The 17,213-nt window shown below is 38.5% G+C and overlaps 1 protein-coding gene across 2 annotated transcripts in view; it reads right to left on the bottom strand.

Moving 5' to 3' along the window:
• Positions 1 to 17,213, bottom strand: part of sptbn1 (spectrin, beta, non-erythrocytic 1) — a 263,697-nt gene that overhangs the window by 148,237 nt on the left and 98,247 nt on the right. Inside the window, exon 1 of one of the 2 annotated variants that reach the window (XM_073050974.1) lies at positions 7,989 to 8,413. The exons of the other annotated variant lie outside the window; for it this stretch is intronic. Within the exon in view, the coding sequence (XP_072907075.1) occupies positions 7,989 to 8,097 (109 nt within the window). The 5' untranslated portion in view covers positions 8,098 to 8,413. Of the gene's footprint in view, positions 1 to 7,988; positions 8,414 to 17,213 lie in introns of those variants that run through there. 2 annotated transcript variants of the gene reach the window in all.

The following is a 17,213-nucleotide window of genomic DNA, read 5'->3' as shown; positions in this document are numbered from 1 at the left end:
TAATTTTATATGTTCATACAAGGAAACTATGCGCTGTGTGTTTAATATTAAATTCGTTAGATAAACCCCTTCAGAAGTGAAACTGACGTAAATAAGCTTTTAATTGAAAATAACAGAAAAGAGTGTTATTTGATATTTTATTTATTTTTTAATTGATCAAACGACATCAATATACCTCCTTCAAAACAGTCACCTATATATTTAATCCCCTTTTGAAACCAATTATGTAAAAGTTTATTATCCATTGTGAAAGGAATAAGCCTATTTTGAATTAAAGTCCTTTTTGCTAATAAAGATTTCTTTATCTCATCATCCATATTTACCTTATTCCATAAATCAAATGTCTTAATATAGGAGATTCTTTTTTTTCCCGTATCCATTTGGATTCCCATTTATATATAAAATCTTCTGGTGTATTTTCTCCTATCTTATCTAATTCTATTCTAATCCATGCCGGGTTTTCTTCATCAAAAAAAGATGCAATAAATCTAAGTTGATTTGCTTTATAATAATTCTTAAAGTTTGGAAGTTGTAACCCTCCTAAATCAAATTTACATGTCAATTTTTCCAATGATATTCTTGACATCTTTCCTTTCCAAAGAAATTTCCTTACATATTTATTCAGTTCTTGAAAAAACTTCTGAGGTAATTGTATTGGTAGAGTTTGAAATAAATATTGCAATCTAGGAAATATATTCATTTTTACAACATTAACTCTACCTATTAATGTTATTGGTAATATCATCCATTTATCAAGATCCTCTTTTATTGTTTTTAATAATGGCAAATAATTTTGTTTATATAAATTTTTTACATCATTATTAACTCTAATACCTAAATATTTTATCCCATTTATTGACCATCGAAATTGAGTTGCTAATCGGCATTGATTATAATTTCCATTGGTAAGGGGTAAAATTTCACTTTTATCCCAATTTACTTTATAACCCGATACTTCCCCATATTCTTCCAATCTAAAAGATAATCGTTGCAAAGATTGCAATGGGTTTGTTAAGTAAATCAAAACATCATCAGCAAATAAGTTAATCTTATATTCTTCTTGATTAACTCTAAAGCCCTCAATATCTGAATCTGTTCTAATTAATTCAGCTAATGGTTCTATTGCCAATACAAATAAAGCAGGTGATAATGGGCAGCCTTGTCTAGTTGACCTTGTTAAACAAAATGGTGTTGAAATCTGACCATTTGTAACTACTTTAGCTTGAGGATTAGTATTTAGAATTTTAATCCATTGTATTAAAGATTTTCCTAATTCATATTTTTCCAATACCTTAAATAAAAAATCCCATTCCAATCTATCAAATGCTTTTTCTGCAAACTGGGACAAACAATGTTGATACCAAAACCTAGTGAAATAAAAATATTAATTCAGAAAGGAAAAATTAAAAAATTTACATCTTGTATGTATAATTTGATTCAAAACCAGACAATTAAATTAGGAATTCATAAATCAAGACAAAAATGGGAATCTGATCTGAATGTTAAAATTGATGGAAAAAATTGGTCAAGATTATGTTCTGATAGTATGAGAAATACAATAAATGTTCGACTTAGATTAATACAATATAATGTTTTACATCAATTATATATAACACCACAGAAAATAAATAGATTAAATTCAAATATGTCTGACCAATGTTTTCGATGTAAACAAGAAATTGGTACTTTTTTACATTCTACTTGGTCTTGTTCTAAAATTCAACCATTTTGGATTAATTTAAGATTTTTATTGGAACAAATTATTGGAGTACAACTTCCACATAGTCCATTGCTATTTTTATTAGGAGACATTGAAGGGACAATAACGAAATTTAAATTGAATAAGTATCAGAAAAAATTTATAAAAATTGCTTTGGCAGCAGCCAAAAAAATTATTGCAGTTACTTGGAAATCTGATTTAAATTTAATTATGGATCGTTGGAATAATGAAATACATAGTTGTATTCCATTTGAAAAAATTACGTATAATTTAAGAAATATGAGATATTTTTGAAAATTTGGTCACCATGCTTACGAAAGATAGGATTAGATACATAGGTCCTTTGAAGATAAAATTATAGTAATTGGGGAAAGTGAAAATAAATATCAAAATTATTTTGAACTCCATGGAACACGTGGGGATCCTCCGATATCCAGGCAATCTTTCTTCTCTTTTCTTTCTTTCTTTTTTTTTCTTTAGATAAGGATTAAGGGGGGAGGGTTAATATCACTTTTCTTACCATTTCATTATTACATTTATTCTTGTAATTTCTAAAATTCAATAAATAAATAATATTTAAAAAAAGAAGTGAAATTGAGTGATTGAGTGTATTAGCTATTTATAAGTGGCTTATAGTTGACCTATCACCTATATTCCGGTCGTGATTAACGCCCCCCCCACCCCCCCATTGGCTGGTCCACAAGAATATTGTCAACTAGTCCGCGGTGCAAAAAAGGTTCGTGACCCCTGGCTTACATAAGATGCATTCAATGTATAAATGTATATTAAAAAAATAGACAAAATGTTCAACTCTTCCTGGGTAAAGTATCTGCAGTATTTTTTTGAAATGGAAATTAAATCATCTTTTTCTTGGTTCAAGTCTTCTGAATAGCTTTTTTTGTCTGCTCTGTTTTCTGTTATGCAGTTGAAGCATATTGCATTTATAACTTGACAATGTAAAGGCTCACAATAGGTTTTCAACTCATCTTAACACAGTGAGAACACCCTTTTTTTAAATATAATTTCGAGATAACACATATTAAGCTCCTCCAGCCTAAGAGCCCATGTTGCCCAATTACACCCATGTGACTAATTGACCTACTGACCCATACATCTTTGGAATGTGGCAGGAAACGGGAGCACCTGGAGGAAACCCATGCAGTCAGGGTGGTGAATGTATACACTGTACACAGACAGCTGTGGAACTGAACCTGGGTTGCTGGCTGGCGCTGTAATAGCATTCCACTTACTCCAATTATAATGTGCTGCCACTGAAGTAAAGATTATCTAGAAGCAAAAGACACATCTGCTCCAAAGTTTGGGCACATATTCTAGGCCGACATCTTACTGACAAAGTACTGCATAATCAGCATTGGAGCTAAGATAAACACATCACAGCAGGTCCTAGTCTGGCATAAATATACATGAAAGATTCCTTTGTACAGACAAAAGGAATTCTCTCAGTATTTTTGTCTCGCTCAACCAATATCTCATTGTCTGACAGATTTTGGAATGTGCAAATTACTTGATCTTCCTAATGACTAAATGCAAAAGGAATGTTTGATTGTGAAGTACTTTTGGATGCCATGAAGGTATAAAGTATATCACTTCTTTTTGTAATTTACTTTAGAGAGAGGTGTGCAAGTAAGAACATGATAACCAGTGAGAATAAGTAAACAAAAATTAAGGTCGTAGAAAAGAGAAAAAGACCGAAGAAAAAAGGGGAAGTGCATATGATAAGTACATTGGTCTCAGAGAGCACTGGGTTGAGCCATTAAGATCAAAATTAATGCACCAAAAATGTTACTTGATGTACTACAACTTTCTGCTCAAGAGTACAAGGATATTGCCCTGCAGTATCCTTCATCCATCTAATTTCCTTTTTCAAATTGAAAATGAACTCATTTAATTTCCTTTCAAAAGCTGTTACAATTTTTACTACCAGGGAACTTAATGCCCTGAAAAGTCTATGTAGAGAAAAAATAACCTAATTTCTTTCTTTATGCTTTCATACAATGAGTATGGAAATAAAGCTACTTACTTTTATCAAAATTCATGCATATTGAAAAATCCTGATCAGATCTCAGAACTTGCATTGCCTTGATGTAAAGAAAGCTCATTTATCAAAATATTTGTTATAGCTAATTCCTTCTCTCATCTCAGCAATCCCTTCAAAACTACAGCCTAATCAATGCATTTTATTTTGCTACAACCATCAGGTTTGTGAATCAACCTGCACAACCCTAATGCTACCTCAGCAATGGCACCTCACAGATCATCTCTGGCACTGCCATGGGCATCTCTGAGATTTGCTTTTACAGTCTTTTTTTCTTCACTGTTACATGATTTATGTATTGTCTAAATCTGTGTGTTGTCTAAATCTACATGCCTGCAATTCTGCTGCACTTTTCATTGCACCTGTATCTCACCACGCTGTGCTTAAGACGATAAATCTGACAACTTGACAATGGTTCAACACATTCTCAACAACTACTTATGTTTAAACTTTAAATCTACACTAAATAGTAATAATTTCAGGATGGAAGAATTCCCATCAGGTCTTTGTAACACTTTACTGCACTTGACTCCCACATGACAATTTTTGCTTCATCTTTAATTTCTAGCTAAATTCAAAAATCTCTCAAAACCCCTCTAATTCATGAAAGACAATCCTGAAAAGAAGACAAGAACTGATTCAAAATGCAGGTACAAAATGATGGATGCCAAGTTCATGTAGTCTCTTCAAAATGTATTTACATCTTCTCAAAGAATTGAAGTCTAATAGTTTCGCAACACCATCCTGTAAAGTACTATTAGAGTCAGAACATTACAGCACAGAAACAGGCCCTTTGACCCATCCTATTACTCTGCCTAGTCACGATGTCTTGCATCCAGACCATAGTCCTCCAGATCCCTCCCATCCATGTATCTATGCAAAATTCTCTTAAATGCTGAAATTGAACCTGCATCCATCACTTCCACTGGCAACTTGTTCCACTTTCTCACCACCCTGAACGAAGTAGTTCCCCCTTGCGTGCCCCTTAAACATTTCACCCTTTTATCCTTAACCCATGACCTCTGATTCTAGTCTCATCCAACCGCAGTGGAAAAAACCTGCTTGCATTAACCCTCTCTATACCCCTCAATTTTGTATACTTCTATCAAATTCCTCCCTCATTCTCCTACACTCCAGTCCTAGCCTATTCAACCTTCCCTATACTAACATGTACTTCCTTAGAAGGTTGGCGTCATTCAATGTCTGTAGTGAGATGCTGAAGATGTTCTATAGGTCAGTTGTGGAGAGCGCCCTCTTCTTTGTGGTGGCGTGTTGGGGAGGAAGCATTAAGAAGAGGGACGCCTCACGTCTTAATAAGCTGGTAAGGAAGGCGGGCTCTGTCGTGGGCAAAGTACTGGAGAGTTTAACATCGGTAGCTGAGCGAAGGGCGCTGAGTAGGCTACGGTCAATTATGGATAACTCTGAACATCCTCTACATAGCACCATCCAGAGACAGAGAAGCAGTTTCAGCGACAGGTTACTATCGATGCAATGCTCCTCAGACAGGATGAAGAGGTCAATACTCCCCAATGCCATTAGGCTTTACAATTCTACCGCCAGGACTTAAGAACTTTTTAAAAGCTATTATTAATGCTTTTTGAGATAGTGATTCAGATGCATATCATATTTTTTACTGAGTTAAGTATTGTATGTAATTAGTTTTGCTACAACAAGTGTATGGGACATTGGAAAAAAGTTGAATTTCCCCATGGGGATGAATAATCTAATCTATCTATAATTCAGGTCCTCAAGTCCTGGCAACAACTTGGAAATTTTCCAATAAACCCTTTCAATCATGCTGTTATCTTTCCTGCAGCTAGGTGACCAGAACTGCACACGATATTCCAAATTAGGCCTCACCACATTTCATACAACTTCATCATATGCCAACTCCTATACTCAGTACTTTGATTTATGAAGGCCAATGTGCCAAAAGCTCTCTTTATGACCATATCTATCTGTTAGCATTACATAGCTTCTGAATTTACTGATAGGTTCTTCCTAACTAAAATATGGCTGCATTACTATCCCTTTATACCCCCTCCCAAATTGTTTTAAAGACTAAATCAGTTCTCTCTTAGTCAATACATCATTCATTAATCTAAACTCAAGAATGGCTAAGATCCTTATTCAATCTACGATTGTGGAGGATCGTGTTCATTATTCTTCTCCAGGCCCTATAAAAAGTCAGCATATCTTCCAAGATGTAGGGAGTAAAAATAATGTATTACAAACAAAAGTAAGGATTTTATAAAAATTTTCTCAGTGTTCTTAGTTTTAAATTGAACATCCCAAGATGATTGACCCCATTTGACCACAGCTACTTAACTGGCTTGAATCTTTGTTATCCTTCAACTTTCCACTCATTTACAGTTCCTTGTCCTCATCTTCCCAAACAATCTACTCATCTATATACATTATCTGTAACTCAGTTCCTTTTTTTAACGTCTTGACATTGCTACACAATTCACTATCATTTACTTCATAGAATTCAAATCTAGTGCACCAGAATACGCTGCATTTTGTTTCTCTTTTCTTTTTGTGCTACTTTGATGTACTTACACGTGGATGATCTATCTGGACTTGTGCAAACAAAAGCTTTTTAATCTCGGTATACACTTGGAAATGTAATTCACTCATGTCAATTGCATATTCCCGACCCTATCATTCTAATTACTTCTTCAACAACTGGATCAAGAGTGTCAAGGATACATCCAATTATTAAAGCTTTTCCTCCTCCTCTGCATATATTTTGGAGCATATATATTTTGGATGCAACCTTTGACTATTTATGCATTACTCTGATCATTTAAAATATTTTATTATTAATTACATTTCCCATTATTCCACCAACTGCAACATTTGCATGCATGAGTAGATTATAGATAATGTATGTCATTTTTTTGGAAAGAGTTTTGAAAACCATTCCATGAAATAAATCAGATAGGTCTTGGTACAGAGCAGCATTTGAACAAAATGTCCTCTTTGAAATGCTTTCCAACAGTTCAATATTGTAAAAAACCATTATGGGCAGCATAAATTTAATAACAGAAAGAATAATTGCTACTAATTTGCACCAGTTCAGTGCCACCTTTCAAAACATCTTGATATATCTCCTTCTAGACTTTGGTAGTACATAGTTTCAAGTATCTTCTCTGTAGCCACTGCTCTCAAGATGCTGTAAATTCTTGGCCACTGACATTTAACAAGTCATAGGAACCCTAAATGATTTTTCATCTCTAGCCAAAGGGGACAGAAATTCTCAACAAGATCCACCCACTTTCTAGAGATTATAGGTAACACCAGGGACTTCCCTCCTCAGCAAGGTTTACTTGACAATCTCTCACAGCCAAGACACAAAGGTCTGATAAGATGCTTACATTTTGAATTGCGCAGATGATGTCCGCATTAAAAGATTAGCTTTATTGGGAACATATACCTAGAAACATACGGTGAAATGTCGTTTGCATCAAATCAAATCAGCAAAGACTGTGCTGGATAGCCCACAAGTGTCGCCATGCTTCTGGCGCCAACAGACGGTGCCCACAAATTTTTGTTTTTCTTTAAACTAATAAAGCATTAGCTTTTCAGTTTGCACAAGCAACTGAACAGTTAGCTGCTAAAATGTTGTTTAATAATTTTCCATAATAGAAAATTTTTTTAAAAGACAGAAATGAAAACCTCCTTTCAGCCATTTCCAGCTCAAAGGAATAATCCTGAGGAACACAATTATCACTGCTTCAGTCATCATTCTTCTCCTGTTTATAATTTATGTAGCAGTGCTAAATATTTCAAAGGGTTGCTAAAGAACAAGGGAGCCCTTTCACAGTCTGAAGCAGATAGCCAAGTTCCTGCAAGATTAAATGGGAAAGCAAAATTTAGGAATTACTCAAGAGATCAAATAAAAAAAGGGACCACTCCCTCTTCTCTTCTATTGTTCTCAGTAGAACAGCTACCAAATTGTCCTGTTACCACACTTACATCAAGGGACGTTTAATAACGTTAGCTGATAACTCCAACACTAAAAGCTACTCATTTTTATTTTTGGTTTTAAAATGGAACCTACTGTGCGCCTTAATTTTTGCACCTGTCAGCAGTTGTTTTAGAAAAATCTATTACTTTTTAGATTAAATATAACTGGTTAAAAATGTTATTGGCACCCCTATTACACCTGCTAGTGAGAGTTCACAGGATTCTTAGCAATGCTCTTACCTTGGAGTTGCTTGAATCTTCCTTCCAGCTGATTATAATTGTAAGGCATCTGAACAGGAAAGCCCACAGATAATGGTCCTGACATGCTGGATACCCTCTGTATTTCCATTTGATAGTAATAGATTCAGGTGAAATGCAGTTTAAAAAGGACGAAAGTAATTCTAGTCACTCAGCCAACCACAACGCTTTATAGAAAGGCTGACTGACCACCGTTTCTGTAACAAACCAGCAAGTAGCTTTTTAAATACGCGGCGAGCCCTAGCAGCACAGGTTGACTGGTATAAATCGACATCAGCCATAGATAAGCAGCATGTTTCTTTGATTGTCTGTCTTCCACTCCACTAGGCTCCAGATTAGTTTAAACAGCGGCTCTGAATTTCAAAGGAAATGAATGACTGAAGGGCACACCCACCACACTGAAGCTCTTTCCTAGCCTTCCTTCCTTTCTTGAAGCCACAAGCACACCTTCACATCACTCCAGCCGGCAGTTTAATTTAATCAATAGGCAGTCACCGTTTGAATGATGTCACCATTAACATAAGGGCAGCGTGGAGAAGGAATGTACCACTTACTATACAAAAATAGAGGGGTTTACACAAGATATAATCAGTTAAAAAATACAAGTCATTGTTGAAAATTGTCCTTCTGTGCACACAGTATGGCAAACAAAACCTATGAATTTCCTGATTTCAACTGAAACAAACGTGCATTTTGCTGCAAACACAAACAATAAGGAACTTCCTGCAATGGTCCCTCCTTAAACAAAACTGGTGGAATTCTAATCTGTTGTTTAAGTGCCTCACCTAAGTGAAACGTATCAGATTTCCATCACATGGGAAGGAAGAAAGAATGCCTTTTCAATTGCATGCTGTATAAAATATAACATTATTGCAAATGTCAACCCGTGGAACTTAGGGAACCATTTAAAAGGATTGCACGTCTTCCTCTGCACTGCAATAACAATCAATGAAAATCGATACATTCTTAACCCCTAAAATACTGATAGCCTTTTAAGATCAAAGTAATGTTTTAGTCACTAATTTTTGAGACTCTGCAATGTGGAAGAATGCAAATATGGCTGGCAGAACATCAAGTAATGATAAAATTAAGAAAACATTTTCAAAACTAAGATCCATTTACTTCCCAAGAAATAAACCTTTGTGTGTTCTCTACAAAATTAACCTTCCACACAGTATCCATTTCCCTGTCCTGTGATGCTTTTAAACAGATTCACTCTACTTCCACAAATTTACTCACATAGGATGACAAGATTCTTAAAAATAAAGCAATTAATTACGTTTGGAAGACTGAATATGTTATTGATTTACATTAGTCAGCAAACAGTATAAATACATTCCCCCACCCACCTCCAAGAAATGGATGAGTGCAGTGTCCTTTTACATTTGAGAACTGAACTGAAATTCAGATTAGAGCAATTGGATTTCAATCTCCTATCCCAGTATTATAGCTGTTCCACGCAAAATTAGTTCTGGCCAGCTTCCATCCAATTCCTTATGGGTACAGGCCTGACACAAAAATATCCCTAAATAGGGATTAATTGGATCTACTACTTAGATTTTTTTCCACATTTCACGAAATCCATACTAACTAATCCCTCCGGCTCTTAAACTACAGGAGACTCAGCAAGTTGCAAGTCCACATTAAAACTACTGAGGTTTAATGAAAATGACTGCCAGTAAGATGGACTATTTTAAGAATGGATCATCCACTATCTAAAAGTCACTAAGGAAATTACAGGGTGACTAATGTGGGGAAATGGAAAATGTTTGTGCAACAGAGCATATTCCTCTCAGGCTGGCTCACAATGTGACATATTTCCAGAGCAGAAAAGCCTTTCTTGTACAGACCAATTAGGAAAGGATTCCATCCTTCATCATTAATAGCCTACTTGCCATTATGAAATTTTAAAGGTGTAAACTTGATTATAAATTGTTTTTCCTGGTACAACATAAATAAACTAGAGATGAATTAAATTACTAGCTTTGCACCAAGGAAATATTTCATTACAAACAGCCTATAATAGTCAATAGATACATAAAAAAGGTTTTTAAAATCTTACTGAGCAGACAAACAAGGCCTGTGTTCAATGCCTCATGTGAAAGACAGCTGCTAATTGACAGCACAGCACTACTTCAGCATGCCTCCTCTGCATCAAGGACATATATACAGAAAGATGCTGGTAAAGGGCCAGTAACATCATGAAGGATTCCACACACTGTGCTCATGGACTGTTTGTCCCACTCCCATCAGGGAGGAGGCTACTTAGTATCCACGCCAAGACCACCAGACTCCAAAACAGTTACTTTCCTCAAGCATTAAGGCTGATCAACACCGCCTCTCATTATCTACCTCTCCACACCTACTTTATCATTTCCTATCAGTCACCTCATGTACAGACACTCCTATGCATAGCATCACGTTATAGGCATACAATCAATGTATAAAAGGCATTTTACTATTTATATTCATTGTGGTTTTTTACTATTATCATGTACTTTATTGTGCTTATTTTGTGCTGCACTGGTCCGGAGTAACAATTATTTCATTCTCCTTTACACTTGTGCACTGGAGATGACATTACACAATCTTTAATCTTGAATTAAAGACTGTGGGGGCGGGGGGGGGGGGGTTAAACACGACTGGAACATAGCAATACTCGAAGAAGGTTCATGTCCAGTCTATTCCACAATTTAGTTTATGTGGCTATCAGCACTTAGCTTCTGTCCCGCTTGCTCAGGGTTTTTCCTGCTCAATAAACTCAATGGGTTCATCTTTAAGTGCAGGGTGCTTGGACTCAAGGTGCCGAAGCAGTTTTGAGGGCTTCATTGCCACATTAGACAGCCTCCCGCCCGCCGCCAGATGCCTTGACCAGGTGCGGCTGGTTGTGCGTGGGGTGAGAGGACAAGGTCAGGGCCAGAGGTCCCAGTGCCGGGGCTGCGGCAGTCGCAGTCCGGAGAGAGCTAGCGACCGAGCGAGGAGTGCGAGAGAGCGTGCACCCGCTCCCCCTTGTAGGATCTATCGGCCGACAAAAGTTCACCTCAAGGGATGACTTTCAGATCGTAGTGAGGTAGCTGCTTTGCTACTTACAAAACCCTGAGCCCGAATTAGGTCGTCTGCGAATATTTTAGCACCGGGTTCCCCACGAACATTCAGTGTGCTAAACAGATTTAGAGGTGGCGCCCATCTGTCCGCGATCCAGGCCAGTAGCAACAGCATTTCTCGCCGGCCACGTGAGGCAGCCGGTTACCCAAGGCGCAAAGGTATCACTGCATTTAGGCGACTGATGACCTCATGTGCATTCAAGTTCAACAGTGGGCGTGTCAGGGAATGAGGAAAGGCGCAGCTGACTCATATCGGTCCTCGGCCTGGTGGTTGGGGACCACTGAAGTACACTGTGTAATGTGTGTCGGGGGAGCTACACACACGCGCACTGGGCAGAAAGAACGTAACTAAAACCCCGCAACCCGGAAACAATCTCTCAACTGTATTTGTGTATTTATTTTTCATTTTATTGGGATCTACTGGGAAAGTCTCAAAGATCAACCAGTCGATCGCGATCGGCGGGTTGGCGACCACTACCTTAAAGGTTAACTTGCAGGTAAGGAAGGTAAATACAATGGTAGCACTCATTTCAAAAGGACTAGAATATAAATATAATATAAATAGAATATAAGAGAGAGAATCACATTGAAACCTATTGAATATTGAAGACCTGGATAGAGTGGATGATCATCTGGCTGTACTTTCTCTGAGTTTAGGCAGACTGAAGATTACAGCACAGCATCAGTAGTGAGGACCGAGAAGGTATGGACAAAGGAAGCACAGGAGCGCTTACAGGACTGCTTTGAATCAGTGGACTGGACTACATTCAGGGATTCATCTTCGAATCTGGATGAGTATGCTACAGTTGTCACCGACTTCATTAAAACCTGTGTGGATGAGTGTGTGCCTACGAAAACTTGCTGTACATTCTCAAACCAAAAGCCATGGATAAACCAGAAGGTTTGTCATCTGCTGAGGGCTAGATCTGTGGCATTTAGGTCTGGTGACCCAGATCTGTACAAGAAAACCAGGTATGACTTCGAGAGGGCTATTATAAAAGAGTGAAAAAACAATTCCGAGCAAGGTGATATCAGATGCATGTCAACTCTGGCAGGCTGTGCAAGACATTATTTCCTACAAAGTGAAACCCAATGCATGAATGGCAGCAATACATCACTGCCAAACAAGCTTAGTGCTTTCTTTGCCGCTTTAAAAGAGAGTATATAACTACAGCTGTAAAGATTCCTGCTGCATCTGGTGACCTTGTGATCTCTGTCTTACTGACCGATGTCAGGTTGTCTTTCAGGAGGATGAATGCTCACAAGGCTGTGGGCCCCAATGGAGTACATATAGAAAGGCTCTGAAAACTTTTGCCAAGCAACTGGTAGCAGTATTCAAAGGCATTTTCAGTCTCTCACTGCTATGGCCAGAAGTTCCCATCTGCTTCAATCGGGCAACAATTATACCAGTGCCTAAAAAGAGTAGTGTAAACTGCCTTAATGACTATCACCCAGTCGCACCCATATCTACAGTGAAGAACTGCTTCGAGAGGTTAGTCATGGCTAGAATGAACTCCTGCCTCAGCAAGGACCTGGACCCACAGCAATTTGCCAGTCACCACAATTGGTCTATGGCAGACGCAATCTCAGTGGCTTTTCACACGGCCTTAAATCACCTGGACAATACAAACACCCATGTCAGGATACTGGTTGTTGACTATAGCTCAGCACTTAACACCATCATTCCACAATCCTAATCAACAAGTTACAGAACCTGGGCCTCTGTACTTCCCTCTGCATTTGGATCCTCCACTTCATAACTAGATGACCACAATTTTTGCAGACTGGTAATAAGAGCTGCTCCTCACTGATGATCAACACTAGCGCACCTTGGGGACGTGTACTTAGCCCACTGCTCTACTCTCTATATACCCACGAGTGTGTAGCTAGGCATAGCTCAAATGACATCTATAAATTTGCTGATGATTCAACCATTGTTGACAGAATCTTAGAGGGAGATGAGAGAATGTATAGGAGCAAGATATACCAACTAGTGGAGTGGTGTCGCAGCAACATCTTGTACTCAATGTCAGCAAGACGAAAGAGCTGATTTTGGACTTCAGGAAAGCTAAGACAAGGGAACACAAACCAGTCCTCAGAGGGATCAGAAGTGGAGAGAGAGAACAATTTCAAGTTTCTGGGTCTCAAGATCTCTGCAGATCTAATCTGGTCCCAACATATCGATGCAGCAATAAAGAAGGCAAGACAGCAGCTATACTTCCTTAGAAGTTTGAGGAGATTTGGTTTGTCTCCTAAAACATCTGGAACCCTCCGTCGATCTACCATGGAGAGCATTCTGACTGGCTACATCACTGTTTGGTATGGCGGGGGGGGGGGGGGGCGAAGGGGGTTACTGTACAGAAGCAGAAGAAGCTACAGTACTTTGTAAAAATTAGTCAGCTCCATCTTGTGTAATGGCCTCCATAGTATCCAGGACTTCTTCAAGGAGTGGTGCCTCAGAAAGGTGACGTCCACTACTACATCACTCAGGACATGCCCTCTTTTCATTGTTTCCATCAGGTAGGAGGTGCAGAAGCCTGAAGGCATGCACTTAGCAATTCAGGAACAGCTTCTTTCCCTCTGCCATCCGATTCTTAAAATGACTAAAATGACATTGAACCAATGAATACTACCTCACTTTTTAGCTTTTAAATTATTTCTGTTTTGCACTACTTTAATTTAGCTATTATATATGTATATATACAGTCGCATGCATAGGTTTGGGCACCCCTGGTCAAAATTTCTGTTACTGTGAATAGTTAAGTGAGTAAAAGATGAACTGATCTCCAAAAGTCATGAAGTTGAAGATGAAACATTCTTTTCGACATTTTAAGTAAGATTAGTATATTGTTTTTGTTTTGTAGAATTTTAGAGTTAAAAAAAAGGAAAGGAGCACCATGCAAAAGTTTGGGCACCCCAAGAGATTTGAGCTCACAGATAATTTTTACCATGGTCTCAGACCTTAATTAGCTTATTAGGGCTATGGCTTGTTCATAGTCATCGTTAGGAAAGGCCAGGTGATGCAAATGTCAAAGCTTTATAAATACCCTGACTCCTCGAAACCTTGTCCCAACAATCAGCAGCCATAGGCTCCTCTAAGCAGCTGCCTAGCAGAATGAAAATCAAAATAAATGATGCCCACAAAGCAGGACAAGGCTATAAGAAGGTAGCAAAATGTTTTCAGGTAGTCGTTTCCTCAGTTTGTAATGTAATTAAGAAATGGCAGTTAACAGGAACGGTGGAGGTCAAGTTGAGGTCTGGAAGACTAAGAAAACTTTCCGAGAGAACTGCTCATAGGATTGCTAGAAAGGCAAATCAAAACCCCCGTTTGACTGCAAAAGACCTTCAAGAAGATTTAGCAGATTCAGGAGTGGTGGTGCACTGTTCAACTGTGCAGCGACACTTGCACAAATATGACCTTCATGGAAGAGTAATCAGAAGAAAACCTTTCCTACATCCTCACCACAAAATTCTGCATCAGAAGTTTGCAAAGGAACATTTAAACAAGCCTGATGCATTTTGGAAACAAGTCCCGTGCATTGATGAAGTTAAAATAGAACTTTCTGGCCGCAATGAGCAAAGGTATGTTTGGAGAAAAAAGGGTGCAGAATTTCATGAAAAGAACACCTCTCCAACTGTTAAGCACAGATCATACTTTGGGCTTGTGTTGCAGCCAGTGGCACGGGGAACATTTCACTGGTAGAGGGAAGAATGAATTCAATTAAATACCAGCAAATTTTGGAAGCAAACATCACACTGTCTGTAAAAAAAGCTGAAGATGAAAAGAGGATGGCTTCTACAACAGGATAACAATCTAAATACACCTCAAAATCCACAATGGACTACCTCAAGAGGTGCAAGCTGAAGGTTTTACCATGGCCCTCACAGTCCCCTGACCTAAACATCATCGAAAATCTGTGGTTAGACCTCAAAAGAGCAGTGCATGCAAGATGGCCCAAGACTCTCACAAAACTAGAAGCCTTTTGCAAGGAAGAATGGGTGAAAATCCCCCAAACAAGCATTAAAACACTCTTAGCTGGCTACAGGAAGCTTTTACAAGCTGTGATACTTGCCAAAGGGGGTGTTACTAAGTAATGACCATGCAGGGTGCCCAAACATTTGCTTCGGGCCCTTTTCCTTTTTTGTTATTTTGAAACTGTAAAAGATGGAAATAAAAAAAGTAATCTTACTTAAAATATTAAACACATGTGTTATCTTTAACTTCATGCCTTTTGGAAATCAGGTCATCTTTTACTCTCTTAGCTATTCACAGTAACAGAAATTTTGACTGGGGTGCCCAAACTTTTGCACTTTTGTATGCCTATTTTTTGACCAATTTCATGACATACGCTGGTAATATTAAATCTGATTCTTATCCTGATGTGGGGAGTATGTTTCCTATAGTGGGAAAGTATAAAGGGCAGAGCCTCGGAATACAAGGATGCCCTTTTAGAAAAAAGATGAGGAATTTCTTTAGCCGGAGAAACTATGAAGGGTGATGAATGAATCTGTGGAATTCATTACCACACATAGTTGTGGAGGCCAAGTCATTGGGTACATTTAAAGCGGAGGTTGATAAGTTCTTGATTAGTAAAGGCATCAGAGGTTATGGGGAGGCGGCCAAATGGTCTAGTTCTGCTAGGTATTATGAATTTATGGTCTCAAGGACGAATGATTAACTGCAGGAGTTGGTCGTATGAAGTGGGCTGCCAAGTTGAGGGGGTGGGTTGGTTGTGTTTGGAAAATTGAGGGGGTCAGAGGGATGTGGGCTAAACACAGGCAAATGGGATTATTGTGGATATGCATCTTGGTTGGCATAGAATCAGATTTATTATCACTGCTTATTTCATAAGATATCTTCTTTTACAGTAGTGCTATGAAAGTACATGGAGTCCATGAAATTTACTTTTAGTTACAAAAGAAATATATAAAAATTAACAAATAATGTGCCAAAATGGTGAGGTAGTGTTTATGTACCATTCAAAAATCTGAGAGCAGAGGAGAAGAAACTGATGCTAAAACATTGAGTATGCATCCTCAGGCTCATGTGCGTCCTCCCTGATGGTAGTAATGAGTAGAGGAATGTGCTGGATGGTGAGGGTCCTTAATGATGATGCTATCTTCTTGAGGCCTTTCCTTTTCCAGACATCCTGAATGGTGGGGAGGCCAGGGCCCTTGCAAGAGCTGGCTGAATCCACAAGCACACTGGGATACTGGTAAGCACAACACTTTACAGTGCCAGCAACCAGGATTCAATTCCCACCGTTGTCTGTAAAGCGTTTGTACATTCTCCCTCTGACCTCGTGGGTTTCCTCCAAAGATGCACCAGTTGAATTGACTTTATTTCTTACATCCTTCACGTACATGAGGAGTAAAAATGAGGTTACGTCTCCAACTAAATGTGCAATGGGCAATCATTGTAATTAATAATCATTTATAATAAATAGAATAGTCAATGTAATATTGAGTACACTCAAGTCAGTGTGAGTTCATCAGTCTGATAGCCTGGTAGAAGAAGCTGTCCCAGAGCCTGTTGGTCCTGGCTTTTATGCTGCGGTACCGTTTCCCGGATGGTAGCAGCTGGAATAGATTGTGTTGGGATGACTTGGGTCCCCAATGATCCTACGGGCCCTTTTTACACACCTGTCCTTGTAAATGTCCTGATTCATGGGAAGGCCACTACTACAGATGTGCTGGGCTATCCGCACCACTCTCTGCAGAGTCCTGAGATTAAGGGAGGTACAGTTCCCAGACCAGGTAGTGATGCAGCCAGTCAGGATGCTCTCAACTGTGTTCCTGTAGATAGGTTGGTAGGTTAATTCAGCACTGTAAATTGTCCTGTCATTAGACTAGGGTTAAATCGAGGTTTGCTGGGCAGTGCAGCTCGAAGGGTTGGAAGGCCTACTCCATATGCTCTATCTTAATCAATCAATAAATAAATAGACCTGTGCAGCTTCTTGTGATTCTGTGCATTGTAGCCCAAACCATTCAGTGATGCAACCAGTTAGAATGCTTTCCACGGTACACCTGTAGAAATTTGCTAGAATCTTTGTTGACTTACAAATCTCCTGAAGCTCCTAATGTAATGTAGCCATTAGCATGC

This window comes from Hemitrygon akajei, chromosome 7 (assembly GCF_048418815.1).
Source record: "Hemitrygon akajei chromosome 7, sHemAka1.3, whole genome shotgun sequence".
Taxonomy (NCBI): domain Eukaryota; kingdom Metazoa; phylum Chordata; class Chondrichthyes; order Myliobatiformes; family Dasyatidae; genus Hemitrygon; species Hemitrygon akajei.
This window is presented reverse-complemented; position numbering and strand designations above follow the sequence as displayed.